Here is a 15,549-nt window from a genome sequence, read left to right on the forward strand (position 1 = left end):
GAGATCTAAATTTCACTGATAATATAGAATAATCAAAACTTGTTCAGGAACAATCAAAGTTAGACTACTGTGAAGTGACTATCGTATACATAGTCTTATAAGGTATAATAAAAAACAAACATTTTATTTCAACATTCTCTGCTTTTTAACCTGCTAACATTTAAATGGAATGACTATTTTGCACGTCGCACTGATAATGTGTGTATGTAATAATTAAAATTGCAAAAAAAAGGAAATAATTACACTAAGCTTAATTTGAATCCAACGTAAAAATGAAATTAAACAAATTACCAAAACAGATGTTGATATCAGACGTGTAAACTGAACTATTTTTGAACTTCACTAACTGCGTGTGACAGCCACTTCCTCAAGCCCCGCCCACACTCCCGGAACAGGAAGTACCGGTGCTTTAGCTGCTGACGTTGTTGTACAAAGTGACGATGGCGTCCACAGATCAGTCCCTCCTGGATCTAACCGATAAAGATACCCGGGAGAAACTGTCGTTCTGGGATCGCCGCACCGACGCCATGGCTCCCCTTACTGACAAACAAATGGACGCTGTCCTGGAGATCCGAGCCGCAGCCGAAACGCTCTCTGTCCCGTCGGAGGTGAGATGTGGCCGCGGACACAGCTAGCATGCTAACAGGGATGCTAACTTACTTTCTCAACGTCAGTGACACGAGCTAACCTATAAATGCCTCTCCCACGTCCAAACCGTCGTTTCGAAGTTGACCCATTGCCGGATGTTAGCTTGCGGGCTAACGAGCATTAAAGAGCCCCGGCATGTTTGTTTTTCCAGCTGCCCATTGAGGACCTGTGCAGCCTTTCGTCGCGGTCCTTGCAGTCTCCCTTCTTAGCGACTGTGCCCGCGTCGACAGAGGACGTCCTACTCAAGGGCTTCCAGATGCTTGAGATGGGGAACGAACGGATAGAAACCGCACAACAGGTGACTTGTCTCTGTCCGGAGTCAGCGGGGCTGCAGCCCAGTGTGACCTTACTGTGCTTCTTCTATCGCTATAAGCTGCATGGTGTTCATGACGTGCCAACCTGTGTTGCAGTTTTTCGCCTGGTTTGCCGCTTTGCAGGCCAACATGGACCAGGATGAGAGCTCAAAATACAGGTACGCGTTGGCCGTTTGGCTGTTTGCAGGAGGGAAGGCGAAGGGTGAACTTTTGTTTATCAGAAACAAGCTACTTTGATGACGTCAGACAGTAGTATTGCAGTAGATGTATGTGTGTCATGACGAGTAAACGTTACGTACGTGATCACACACCTGAAAACCGCAGGCGGTGTAGTACTTCTGAGCAACTTTGTTCCTGGGCTACTTCTATATGGGCTGAACTTTTCCTGCTGTATATGTGGACACACACACACACACACACATCAGTAAGCTCTGGGTGGCGTCGCTGCGTCATTCTGCCTTCGGTTGAGCACAGAGGTGATGTATCTGCTTTCCCCGTAGGAAAACCAGAGATGATCTGAACTGCTACCAGGAACAATGCGACGCCATCCTGAAGGATGTCAGCACTGCTCTCGAGCACTTGGACTCCCTTCAGAAGCAGTATTTGTTTGTGTCCAATAAGACCGGCACCTTACACGAGGCCTGCGAGCAGCTCTTAAAAGAACAGGTAGGCTTCCCTCTGTTCTCTCCCTCTATTAACTCAGGCCACATACCATCAATCACTCACACTTAATCAATATTTATATTGTCACTCGGTGTATTTTTCCTATAGTCCAGGCCCGAAGCCCAGAAACCACTAAATTAGCTGCTGGGTGAAGTATTCACCATCTGTCCATCTAGTTCAGACCAGTGGGACATAAATAAAAGCTTTTTTTTTAAATCGTAAGTGTACGTTCTGTCACATATTTCATACCTTGATGGCGCTGCTTTTTCATTGCTTTCTCTCACGCAGTAAGCTGCTACTTATGTTCACGAATAGATCGGTCCATTCATAGAATTTGTGCTGAATTGAACTTGAACTGAAATTAAACTGTCATGTTGAATCATGTCAGCTGTGCTTTTTTCCTCTTTCTCTCTGCAGTCGGAGCTCGTTGACCTTGCAGAGAGCATAGAGCAGAAACTGTCATATTTTAATGAGTTAGAAAACATAAACACGGTAGGTTTTTTTTTTTTTGTCTTCCGGTTGATGGCTGAATCTAAGCTTTCTAGATTAAGTGAATGTTCATTGCGGATTAAATATTAAATGTAACCTAAAAACCGCAGTTATTTCTCAGATTAAAAAACATCATACTGACGAATTTGGACATCAGCTACATTCCCTCTGGTGATTTTTTTTTCTAAATAGTTTCATAAAATGTACTTATACCATTTTGTTTCTATCCCTTTAAACATCCAAGTTAAATTTGTAAAAATGCTTTTTGTAATAGATTTGATTTCAGATTTGTTTTAAATAGCAAACATAAAATGATCTAGAAGGCCATAGTTTGAATGACTTTTTACGAAATGTTTTTCTTTGTGTTTCAGAAACTGAACTCGCCCACCTTGTCTGTAAATAGTGAAGGCTTTATACCAATGCTGTCAAAATTGGATGATTGCATTGAATATGTTTCGTCTCATGTAAGTAGCTCACACTACTACAAATTTCGATTCCTTTTTGTTCAGACCTCATTCAATGGCCAGCAATGGAATAATCAAACCCTAAATGATTGAATGCCTTCTGTGTGATTAATGCGTATTTATATAATGTTGAACTGGTAAAGCCGAATGCTTTCTGCATTGCAGTTAAGGACATGTGAACGCAACTGAAGCCGTCTCAACACTAAGCTAATCTTGTTCATTTGCAGCCCAATTTCAAGGACTATCCAGTTTATTTGGCCAAGTTCAAACAGTGTCTTTCTAGAGCAATGCACTTCATGAAGATCCACATTGTTAACACCATGCAGCATCTCACCAGCCAGCTGACCAAACGGGTAAGAACCAGCGCCACTTCCTCCTGACACAAAGCCAGTGACGGTAAAAGGAGGCGACCATCCTGAACTGGATGTGTGCCCGGTCCAATATCGAAAACTCATGGTTCTGTCTCCAACAGGATCCAATGGGCTTGACCAACGCAGACAATGCCTTTACCCTGTACTATGTCAAGTACAGAGCAGCCGCACCTAAAGTTAGAGTGAGTATACGTTTTTTTTTTTAATTACCCACTGAAATTATACTTTGATCACTTTCTGTATTAAAAGCGATATTCATTATTCTTTCAGTCACTGATTGAACAGATCGAACAGCGAGCGGAGAAGGTTCCTGAGTGAGTTAAAGTAGCGGTATTCCTCTATTTTTCTTTGTTCTTTTTACACTAAATAAACTCCTCTCTCCTCCTATTAATGTGAGCAGATACCATCAGCTGCTGGATGATATCCATCAGTGCTACCTTGACCAGAGAGAGCTGCTCCTCAGTCCCAGCATCACATCCACCATTACTGACCTGACCAAACAAAACAGCAAAGACCACTGTGCTCTGGTAAGGCGCCGGCTTGTTTGGAGCAGAGCTGCCCTTTTGGAAATAAGATGACATTTGAGCTTAAAGAGCTCTGGGATACTTTCTGCAGTGTTGCTGCAGACTCAAAGCTGTGCACGCGTTTCTGCACAGCGTGCACCCACAGCCTTTGTTCTCCAGTCAATTACCGAGTTGTTTGTGTACTCCGTCAGCCCTCCTCTATAAAGCATTTACTGTTGCGCATTATTCCCCGACTGTTTAAAAATGCAGCCTACCTAAAGGTTGGCCCAATAATTCACAGTGAAAGATTTTTGATACTTCAGAAATAGTTTTGGCAGCCGGACGGACGGCGTCTTTTGACGACCGTTGTGGCATTTAGAAAACACTTCACTAATTGGCTTGATGGGGATGCTGCACTTAAAGGTCAGGATTTTATACAACAAACATCATAACGGCGGCGCCACCTGTCTGAAATTTCCCTTTTTAATGAAACTTGAAAGGTTATGCATCTTGTTAATGATCGCCGGAATGGGCGCCTGCATCGTTTATGTGGGCGGATGCGTTTGCCTGTTTGAAGTGGCGGCAAAGCCAAGCGTTAGTAGTCGTTCATTCCGTGTGTTTGTACAGGTTCGCAGTGGCTGCGCGTTCATGGTCCACGTCTGCCAGGACGAACACCAACTGTACAACGAGTTCTTCTCAAAGCCCACGCCCAAACTAGAGTGAGTAGCTCCGTGGTCTCAATGCGCAAGTGCAGGAGGGATGTGTTTATTTAAGGCGTGACACGAACCCGTGTCGAATTCGGCATAATGTGATAACCGCTTGATATGCCGATTTATCACGGCATGTTTGCACCATTATTTTTAGACTTAGATTAGATTACTTCTGAAATTCAAAGCCTTAATTGAGCCGAAAGTGTCATTTTCGACGGCTCTCAGGTGTGCAAAGAAATGAAATGGTGTTTCATTTTTGACAGCGAGCTGCTAGAGAAGTTATGTTTGTCCCTGTATGACGTCCTGCGGCCTCTAATCATCCACGTCGTCCACCTGGAAACCTTGTCGGAGCTGTGCGGTATCCTGAAGAATGAGATGCTGGAAGACCACGTTCACAACAACGGTAGGTCGGAGCTCGAAGCGTCTCGCGCCTCACGTTTAGAGTTTTACGTGTGCATTCACTGAGATGCAGCCGTGCCGCAGTTTGGGGATTGATGTCGGGCCGTGTAGTTTGCACACACAGCGGCTTTTGATGTTGCGGCTTTTTGAACAAAAATAATTTGGGATCACTGAATATGTAGAACACGTACAAAAACCAAAGTGTACCAAGTCCCAATTGGATGTTACCACTCTCAAAGAAAAAGTCTGATGCATATCCCCCGAGGGAAAAGGAACTACACCAAACAAGATAGCACATGCTAATTAGTGAGCTTTATAGGTGCTGGAAGGCACATGTTGTTCCTTTTTGAAGGAGACTTCCTCCTGTAGCACAATGGCCTTTTCTCTTCCATATCTCATTCACACTATCCACTATCTTATCATCTAGACTTGAGACCAGATGGGATTGAAGATCGCATTGTGAGTTTGATTTAGGTTTGGCTGTAAACTGACCTTTTGAGCTCTTTTTCATTGTTTCATTTAGCCTCTCAGTTGGGGGCCTTTGATACAGTGGTGAAGCAGATGCTGGAGGATGTCCAGGAGAGGCTGGTTTACAGGACCCACATTTACATACACACCGATATCATAGGCTACAACCCGGCTCCGGGGGATCTGGCCTATCCTGAGAAACTCGAGATGATGGAGGTGAGCCTCGTGACCCGAAAAGGAATGTTGTTTCGTCCTTGGTAACATATTCAGAGAGAAAAAAACAACTATTAACTAAGTAATTGTAGTCTTTTTATTTTTTGTTCTACCGGGTTACAGTTATTTACAGCCAGAACACAATCTTTTTACATCCTAATGTTTTGACCATTTTTAGATTCATTGTAATGTGAAAAACTGTCGGGGTCCAGCCTCAATTATCTGAATGTTTCAGGTTGAATTAAAGTCGTTCTTCGCTTTGCAAGGTCTTCTCGCCATTGAATGTCTGTCCATGTCGTTAAATACGACTTTGTGTCTAGACTAATGTTTCCCAGCTCTTAAATGTGATTTTATGTACCTTCTGGTTTACTTGTATTATTGGATGTCGACGTTTTATTTAAGGAAAGCAAAAAAGTGACCTTCCAACATGTGAGACTTTCTACCTAGAGGTCTTTGAAAGTTATAATTTATCTCGGTCTCGGTCTTTGGGCTTGGGAGCATTTGTGCATGCTATTGAATACCTCTTGCGTTGTATTTGAAAATGTCATCTTCCATCCATCTGCCTTTTGTTGAAGCAAATCGAAAAAGAGAAAGTCAGCTCCTTCTATCTTCTGACTCTTACCAATAGAGAATTGCTCAGAGCTTGAAGGAGGAGCAGATGAAGCAGATGTCGCAGGAGTCCATGTTTTCCGATGTCCAGCTGGAGAATCCTGATGGGAGAAGAAACAGTAATGCTGGTCCGTTTTCAGTTGGAACGCTTTTTAAAAATGTTTTTATATTTATACCTGCACACATACAGACACAACTTTTGGTCTATTTGTTGCCTGATACCTTTTTCTTCTTCTTTGTACAACTACTACAGGCAACGTAGAAGCCTCCCGCCTCCAGACATCCATCTCTCCTGCTGATTTGCACGGCATGTGGTACCCTACTGTCAGACGAACGCTGGTTTGTCTGTCCAAGCTCTACAGATGTATAGATGTGAGTGTCCAGTGTTTGTTTCATTTATAGTCCCCTATCCTTAAATATTGCAAGATGCGTGTCACTTGTTTTACTTACTGTGAATGGATCTTTTTCCAGAGAGCAGTCTTCCAGGGTTTATCTCAAGAAGCCTTATCTGCCTGCATCCAGTCCCTACTCAAAGCCTCCGATATCATCCTTAAAAACAAGGTTGGCACGAGTATTACTTTACATTTTTACCAAACTCTTGGTGAAAAATATGATTGTATAACAAATGAGCCTTCTTTCGACATATAAAAAGATCAGTTCCCTCAAAGATTCGACGTGCTCTGTTATTCAAAACCCTTCCTGCTTCCCGGATCTCTAACCAAAGCAGCTGGGGTGTCATTGAAAGTTTATTTTAATGGGTGCTTTATTATGCGCTACAGAGTGTTCAGCAGACCATCCTTTATTTATGGGCTCCTCTCACCTTCAAATTCTCTGTCTGTCTGCGCTAACTGGCCCGTTTCAACCTAGCGCTTTAAATTAAAGCAGCTACATCAATCTCAGAGGACGTGTTCCCGCCTCCCGTGTGTTGATGTCTTCTTCCAATGTTTTAGCGAATGCAATATACGGCATCAGCTGCCTTTTTTGGTGTCGGTTATATCCCTTGCCAGCTATGATTAATCAGCAGTGATCAATTAGATGTGTTTTGTTATCGTCTTAAAGCGTTTGCTTCTTTATGTTCTCTGCAGCTTGGATAGTCAGCAGATGCCCTTTTGTGTTGGCGGCCTGCAGTGTGCATTTAACAGTGTGCTATCACTTTCTGCAGACGCAAATAGACGGGCAACTTTTCCTGATCAAGCACCTGCTGATAGTGCGTGAACAGATTGCCCCATTTCACACCGATTTTTCCATCAAGGAAATCTCACTGGATCTGAAGAAAACGCGAGGTGAGATAATTAAAGGTGGAGGGAACATTGGTGTTCAGCTCCATAAAGCCAGTCATTACATTCTCCTGCTCATTAAGCAACTTCTGCCTATCGCATGCACCGGTGGCAACAATTAATGTGGAAATTACAGTGTAATCCAACACCATCATGTACATTAGCCAACGGTTCACGGGGCAGATTTGCTCCTCCTTATTACCTTCATCTCAGTCAAGGTCATTATACACTTGTGGCACTAGAGGGCACTCTAATTCTACACTAGTCCTAATCTCTGCTCTGTGTGAAGATGCTGCCTTCAAAATCCTGAACCCTAAGGCTGTTCCCAAATTCTTCCGACTCAACAGTCACAACGCCATACTCGAATTCCTCTTGGAGGTAGTGTTTTTTTTTCTTTCTTCTATTAAACCTTCCGTGCACTTTATGTGCTTTGATAGCTCCCTGTCTCAGATAAACACTACTTGATCGTGCTAAACTCTTGGTCTGCGTGGCCCCCCCAGGGAACACCCGAGATAAAGGAGCACTACATCGACTCAAAGAAGGACGTGGACCGGCACCTGAAGTTCAGTTGTGAGCAGTTCATCCAGCAGCAGACTCAGATCTTCGTGGGGAACCTTGAGGAGTTTCTCACCAAGGTAACTGCGAAGGCGGCCTTTGCCTCATGTATCGATGGCTCCTCCTGACCTTCATTTTTTTGCCTTCAAAAACATTTGCTCGTTCACTGATCGCCGAAGTACGTTACCTACAGCTGAAGATAAAATGGCCGTTTTTCATCGTGTGTGTGTGACCGACTTGCCATCACAGTCCCTCGTGCATTGGCTTACAGCAACGCGCCCATCAAGACTGTCATTTTTCGCACTCAGGTTGCGGCTCTTAAAACTATGGCTATCCAGGGTGGTCCCACCTACAGTCTGTCTCAGCAACCTTGGGCACAGCCGGGTAAGATGAGTCTCAGGAAACACCCACTGGCATCACGCTGCAATTCATCAACCTCCTAAAGCCCATTTTCTTTCCCCTGCTTGTCCCCTTTTTCTGTTTTCAGTGAAGATCAACGATATAGTGACGACGACCTACCGCGTGATGAAGAGCAAGCTGCCAGGCACTTTACAGAGCATGTCCTTGTACCTCGCCAATAGAGACACGGAGTTCATCCTTTTCAAGCCTGTCCGGGTGGGTGGCGGAAGCTCTAGGTTATAGCATGTGCTGCATGAGTATTTCTTTACAAGTCCTTGTTGAAGCTCTAATAATTATTTCATGAAGTATTTAAAAAGCAGTGATTCTGTGTGTTTGCTCTCAAAAGTCAAATCAGTAATTTTCTAAAATGATGGATATTAAATGTATCATTGTAAAGTATATTTATGTTGGGGTTTTTTTAGATATTGAAAGTGTAGGTTAGTGAGGCATGTGAACAAACCTCTCACAGCATCAGAAAAACACCCATGACCTTTTATTAATTCATTAGCAAGGCCTGGTCACTGTACTAAAATACCCAATTTGGAGAGACTCCTAAAGTCTGCGGCTGAGTTGTTTCTTCAGCTAGATCCTGGTGATTGGAATCTAATAGAGAAATCTCTGTTCCGCCTGTTCATCCCAGTGCCAGGTGAAGCTGATTTGAGAGGGAAACTAAATTCTGTGGTTGACATGGAAACAAGATAGTGAGAGGACACGGGCTAGACGACGAAAATGTGGTATTCATTTCTCTCCAGCAGCCAGTAATAGGATGGCTTCCCTCCCCCCACAGAATAACATCCAGCAGGTATTCCAAAGACTGCATGCCTCGCTTCAGGAGGAGTACGGCGGAGAAGACCTTCAGATCATTGCATGTCCATCGATGGAGCAGGTACCCGACTCAGTTTTAATGATCACATCCAAAACAGCTGAGAGCGACTTTAAGCGCCGGATAACGTTACGTTACGCCTCTCTTTCAGATCAACCTGCTGCTGTCTGTGAATAAGTAATGTCCCAGCTTGGCGTGGCGGTGCTCGTGAAACGGCCTCTGGATTCCAATTGGATATTGCGACCAACCGACCGTGACCGGGAGCCGTGAGGCCGAGTGTGCGGGTTGACCGGAGCGGCGAGCTTGACCAGGAGCGCCGAGTTGGCGGTGGAAAAGAAATCCTGCACAGGACCAAAGATTGTCAAGTAGCTGCGAGCGTGCTGAGGTCCAGGTGGTCCTCTCCAATTCCATAAACAACTGGGAACGCCGAGGGTATGGTTTTGGTAACAGGGTTGACGTTTTTGTTTTCCTTGAACTGAAGGTGCGTTTGTTTCGGGTGGCTTTGTGATCACAGTTGCACTCAATGGGCAGTGGTGAGGGGAGGTACTATTAATGATGTGTAGCGGTGGGGGATTCATTCAGATACCGAGATTCCCTGGATTTCTTTTAGAATAAGAAAAAATGCTGCAACATAGTTCATCCCCCCATTTACAAAGATGTATGTGCATTTGGTGGTGGCCTGATGTGCTGCAGGACTCTTAACAGGTTTTCCCTTCTGATCATCACAAAAAAGTTTTTTTTTTTTTTAAGATTGTTCTTTGGAATACTTGTTATTCTATTGCAAATATGTTAAAGATGAGTTGTTTTTTTTGTTTGTTTTTTGTTAAACCTTTTTTTCCTTTTTATACATACGTTGATTGCAGCTAATGGGCTTTTACTCAGTTTTGCGCTGTATGTTTCTGTATGGTCAGTGGCAACGTGACATTCGCTTCAGTGTATCCAATGTAAAATGATGTGTACAGGTGTACTATTTATGAACACACAATTAAAAACAAAGTGAGTGATGTTCTTTGATTTCTCTTAATGGAAATGCGCTTTATCATTTAATTTAACGACTAAGGGGTCACTTCACACAAATAAGAAACTGCTATTCAAGGACTTCATCTGGTTTCGGGGGTCTTCTTGGCGGGCGGTTTCACTGGCAGCTGCCGTCTTTCCATCTGTGACACGCGGCTCAGCTGGTCTTCGACCCTCTGTGGACTGACAGCCCTTCGGTTGGCGAGTATGGACCGGATGTTCTGGAGCAGGACACGGATCTCCGCGCTCTTCTCCTGCAGATATTCCTGGAACATTTCCGGCCCCGGCGGCGTTGGATCTCTGTCTTGATCCGGCTGTGACCGCAAGGAAATGTAAAGTGACGAAGAATCAGTGACGTGGGCCAAAATTGGCCTCTACTCATCTCTTTTGTATTCCTGCCATTGTGATTATTGATGCCACAATAGCTCACTTTCAACTTCGACCCCACGTTGAGCCGCACGCTGCGTTTTCCGCGGGTGAAGGCGACGCGGATGTCCTCCTGGGAACGCACGTGGATGTGGAGGTTGGGGCTCAGTGGCAGGCGCAGGGCCCGGTAGGGTGGAGCGTGAACATGGTGCCGATTGTCCAGCCAGGCCCACTGCTTCTTCAGAGCTCCTGTGTCACTGCAGTAAGTGCCTCCCCATGGAGTCAGGTTTACCCTAACCCAGAGAAGCAGCATGTGAGAACTTGCCCTGTGGGGGGGCTTTTATTCTTTCCCAGAGATTTTTATTTTAGCGATTAATCATACCAAATACAGCTACTGTCGTGATAGCATGTGCCATGTCCTCTGGTGGTGAAGACGGCCTGAACGTGAGGCCGTAGATCGTCCGCCAGCACCACCACGCAGCACCAGTCGGCAGACGGAGAAGCGGTGAGAATGACGGCCAGCCTTCCTGATGGATAGCTTTTAAAATGCGATTAAGGCGAACAAATCACTTAAAAGCGTTAAAAGTATTGATGATTGATTCAGCCAAAGGATACCGCACCTGCCCGGTTCCGTCCGGAAATATCACAGTAAATGTTTGACCGTTGTCGTAATGTTCGACAAGTGGCCTTGTCCGCTGTTGAGCCAAACATAATTATTCATGTAGGCGTCTTCACTCTTCGCTGTATTCGAACAGGGCGTTGGACACATCCGGTGACTTCTACACATGGAGGTTTACCTTGTGTCTATATTTATTTCCATTGAAAGAGAAAATGTTCTCAAAATCCACGACATCTACGGGAGTCCAAGCGTCATCCAATAATCGATTGAGCCGGTTGGCCCATACTTGTTCGTCTCCTGAAATGTAGTTAAAAGGTGTTACAGCACGGAGGAACGAGAGGGAAAGATAAGTAGATTGAATCTGCATGAGAAATCTGCCAGCGATAAATGGTGCGTGTAACCTGCTTCAGGGGTCTGACAATCTGAGCTCCTTTCAAATTCCAAACCTTCCAACCTGTGGTGTATCGTGTGAAACGCAGCATCAGAGGTTCAACAGCAGAGGCATTTAATTTGAAAACCATTTAATGGAACAGAGCGATCCTGACCTTTGATCTTTTTGCATCGCTTGGTCTCTGTCAGTCACGGTTTCCTTCGTAATAACCGCTGCACCCTCCAGCACAATCTCTGATAGCTCCCGTGCCTTCTCACAGCAGAAAGAATTACACGGAGAGAGCGAGAGAGCGGAAAAAAAGAACAGTCAAAATGCTACCAAATCCTGAATAAATATTTTTTTAGTATTGCTCTTCTACTATGGAAGCCATGGAGAGCCAAATGCACAATCTAACATGACTAAATTGTTAAGATTGGAATAAAATACTTTAGCATTTTCTTGGAAAAACAAACCAGACTTGAGAAAGAGTGCCCAAAAAAAATTATTCAATTTGCTCACTGAGACCAATTCTAATCAAATAATCAGGTTTTAATTGGATTAGTGAAGTGAGACAACAAAATACAAGACTAGCCAGGATCCCTTTTCCCCTGGTATTTTAGGAAGATGTAATGGTGAATGGAAGATGGATCCATTGAGTCATGATTACTTAACTTGAACCACTGATTGTACATCTGAATTGTAAAAATAAGAGCTAATGGACGTCTACAGCCACGCTGGCGGATTTGAGGCTATAGTGTGGCTCAGTGTTTTTAGCTAAATGTAGCATGCATCATAAATGCCACATTTACCACCTTAATTCAGCACGTTAAAATGACCTAATAAACACATAGCTGATGTAAATGTCATGACCATAATATTTTAACAATTTTAATCTTTAATGTGGAGGAAATTTGGGAGAACATCAAAGTCATACGGTTTTATCTAACCAGCAACAATTCATCCAACTGCCGCCCAGACATTTCACTCCCAAACCCAAATGTCAACCTCATGATGACGTTCGAGGATCCGTTATTGGTGCAACCGAACATATCTGTACCTAATTGCACTAGATAGTGATGCATTTCAACCTGGATTTAAGTGGTTGACAGACCAACACATAATCCCGTGACCCAGGCTGTCAGCAATGCTGAATGTGCCTCTCAGCTACTCTACGTCTTCACAGCAGAATTTCAAAAGGCAAAATTCAAACCACCTCATCTCAAATGGACCTCACACTGTCAAGTAGTAGTCAAATGCAGTTAAATCCCTGTTGTTATTGCATTTACATCTCCAGGTTAAGGAATCAGAAGAGGAAAAATGTCACCGGTTGATTATAAGACACGGTAAAAACTGCCTTTTTCCTTTGGTTTTTAAATTACACACGTGTTTACGCGTCAACAGCAGCGTCAGCCGGACACTCTGTCCCTCACCTCTTTCGGGGGGCCAGGGTCGGCTCTCTGATCACTGGTGTCTCTGGGTTTCTTGTTCCTCACAGTCTGAGGCGACTCTTTTGATGACTCTGATACACTTGGGATCTGAAAACGTTGGAGTAGATACTTTTTATCTTTTATTTTTCAAAAAGACTGTCACAAATCGATATTGTCCAAATCCTCCAGTTAATGAGGTAGTAAAGTAGGTAAAAAAGCACGTTACGGTTTGGCATTTTTTTCAAATTAGCAGCAGCAAGTGACAGGACCCTTTTTTTTTTTTTTAAATACAAGACAGGCGCAGACTAATTGCATTTTCTATAAATGTATTCATATCTATCGAGAAGAGGAAAAAGAAGCTTTGTCAGAGGGGTATATGCCTTCATACCTTGTCCAGGTTAGTTAAAGACCCCTCAGTTTCTCCTTGGCAGGCTGCGGGATTTTGTGGAGTTTCCTCGCTGAGCGAATCCAACACTTCATTATCTGGGGACGTCTCCAACTCAGACTTCATGTTTTCAGGAACGCTCTGAGGAGAAAAAACAAAGACTCTTCATAATTTATTAAATTCTTTGAGGTCTTTAACTTGTGCTTCCTGAATAAATCAGAACTGTGTCCCCGGATACCATGTCGCATCATTTACATATCGTCTAATATCACAGACAAGGACATGGAAATTTCAGTATTTCTTTGCCTTTAGTAAAATTATCTCCATAACCCACAAAAAAGGCTTCCCATCCTGTGTGCTCTTTGCATCTATCCACCGTTTGTCTAAGGTCTCACTACAAAGTCAGCTTCAAAGGTTAGTTTGACGAAAAAAAAAAATACTCTCCTACTATTGAGTGTGCTCACAAGGCTTTTACTTTGTCAAGGACACCGTCACCACAGCTGGGCAGATGGGGGGGTGCGGGGGGGTTACCTCATCGTGAGTTTGTCGTTGTAAACCGTCCTCTGGGTATCGACTGCACTGCAACGCTCTCAGATGCTCGCATGTCAATCCCAAGGTCTTTTGAGGAGCTTTTGATGTTTCTCGGTGTTCTCGGTTTGAGAATTTACAATTAAAATAAAATTCAACTAAATAAATACATTGTCGATATTAACATTAAGACACTCCCCTTTTACTAATCGGGATACTAGTTACCATCAAAGGAAGAAAGTACCTCGACTGCAGTCGTCCTCGTGTCCCCAGTCGGTCTGTGTATCGACGCTGACTCTGGTGTCGACTCCCCTGTCGGATACGCGTTTCGTCAGATGTTCAGTTGAGCTTGAAATAGAACCAGGTCCGTTTTTTTCTTTAGTTTAATAAACCTACATATGTGAGATTTAAACGCCTGCACAACATAATACAACCCTGTACCACCACCAGCCAATACGTACTGGCTAGCATAATGCAAGCGCCTTCATGTGGTATGAGATGCTGATTCAACATCATGCAGAAGGCCTGGAACGGATCAATGTGTAACTTCTGTTTTCCTCGACTTTTTAAAACGTTAAACAATCGTGTATGAAAATGTATGACAAAGAGTTTTGTTTTGCGTCTTGGAGCTCCATTAGTTGCCCTGCTGTTGTCCATCAAGTGAATTTGTGGCATTTCTTTCCAAACCTCTGTTGGTTTACAACTCCAGGTTTCGTTGTTGCAGAATCCATCTCAGTTGATTTTCCTGATGAGTCAAGAGTTTAAATCTTCTCTTTGGCATGTTGTGAAACAGAGTTAGCAGAGAAACAAATAGGAATACATGAGTGTTTTTAAAATATCAGATGAAGAATGCTTTTGTTCTGATTGTTCCCCAGCAACCGCAGAACAAGAATCAACAATGTCTTATCCAGAAACTGTATTGAGACAAAATACGCCTCATTTATTTTCTTATCTTTTATATTTCTCTACACCACCATTATGTTTACTTTCATTCATCCTCCGAAGAGAAATTCAGCTGTTATAGTAGTACAAGGACATAATCAAGGGCAGTTGATTTGTAAAAACTCTATTACAAATGATTAGAAGTATTTATCAAATAAATATTGTAATACATATGAAAATAGAAAATAAGACTAATTTGCATTAAAATGACGAGGCAAGCAGTACACATACAGTATGAGCAGTGTTGTGATAAAGGGATCATCAATATTTAGTCTTTATACTTCTTTTGTAGCAATGCGCCAAAACACATCTTCATTATCATTGCAAACCTAACGGAATAATGCTCATGCGTTAAAGCAATTGTAAATCTTGACTTTGAGAGAAAAGCGGGGAAAGAGAACATTATAAATATCTCTGTAGAGTTTTCATCATCTGCAATTAGTGTATAATTCTTAAGTGAAAGTGTTAATCAGCCACACACCCACATCAAATTGCTGTATGAGCTCAATTATTTAGAAGTCCTTGAATATCTCAATTCAACAGCCCTCCGCAGGGCCATATATAGTAACTAGATAACGGGCAAAAATTCTAATAGTATTCTGGCGTCAATAGACTCGTAAAAGAAAGTTACCATGAGCGATAATTAAACTGAAAATGCTTTTAAAATAAAACATCAGACAGATTTTGCGTAACCCTTCTTCAATGCTCATGCACTATGGGTGCCTTTTGACACATGTGGTGATTAAAAGAGCCTTGTGAAGTACACCATGATGTATTCTGTTTGAACGCGGGACGCCATTCATGTTTATTCGTCACAAGTATCCCGGAGTCACTCAGTCCCTCGCGTTCTGTATTGCTCTTTGGATGACTTTTAAATTACTGCCTAAAACCAACAACCTTTTTTCGTAACAAAACAATATCAATTGAATGAAATACTATTAGATTTGTTCAAATGAATTCATTCCTTCAATGTGATATCTGCAGTGTTGG

At 43.1% G+C, this 15,549-nt stretch overlaps 2 protein-coding genes across 2 annotated transcripts; one reads left to right on the forward strand and one right to left on the reverse strand.

Moving 5' to 3' along the window:
* Positions 1–346: 346 nt before the first annotated feature.
* On the forward strand, positions 347–9,910 carry cog3 (component of oligomeric golgi complex 3). Its single transcript, XM_040201153.2, has 23 exons — positions 347–608; positions 800–946; positions 1,059–1,120; positions 1,463–1,628; positions 2,043–2,117; positions 2,486–2,578; positions 2,806–2,931; positions 3,051–3,131; positions 3,220–3,263; positions 3,350–3,476; positions 4,080–4,171; positions 4,426–4,565; positions 5,085–5,245; positions 5,871–5,979; positions 6,105–6,223; positions 6,323–6,412; positions 7,014–7,134; positions 7,418–7,506; positions 7,629–7,763; positions 7,992–8,067; positions 8,171–8,298; positions 8,870–8,968; positions 9,057–9,910. Exons 1-23 carry the CDS (start codon positions 441–443, stop codon positions 9,084–9,086), a joined length of 2,478 nt encoding a protein of 825 aa, XP_040057087.1. The 5' UTR covers positions 347–440; the 3' UTR covers positions 9,087–9,910.
* Positions 9,911–9,919: 9 nt separating this feature from the next.
* Positions 9,920–14,467, reverse strand: LOC120833744 (uncharacterized). The gene is made up of 12 exons (XM_040201163.2): positions 14,305–14,467; positions 13,862–13,929; positions 13,621–13,739; positions 13,093–13,230; positions 12,708–12,812; positions 11,453–11,547; positions 11,309–11,361; positions 11,086–11,204; positions 10,904–10,983; positions 10,671–10,826; positions 10,353–10,581; positions 9,920–10,236 (listed from the first exon to the last, which is right to left on the reverse strand). Exons 1-12 carry the CDS (start codon positions 14,346–14,348, stop codon positions 10,006–10,008), a joined length of 1,437 nt encoding a protein of 478 aa, XP_040057097.2. The 5' UTR covers positions 14,349–14,467; the 3' UTR covers positions 9,920–10,005.
* Positions 14,468–15,549: the final 1,082 nt, after the last annotated feature.

This window comes from Gasterosteus aculeatus, chromosome 16 (genome assembly GCF_964276395.1).
Source record: "Gasterosteus aculeatus chromosome 16, fGasAcu3.hap1.1, whole genome shotgun sequence".
NCBI lineage: Eukaryota > Metazoa > Chordata > Actinopteri > Perciformes > Gasterosteidae > Gasterosteus > Gasterosteus aculeatus.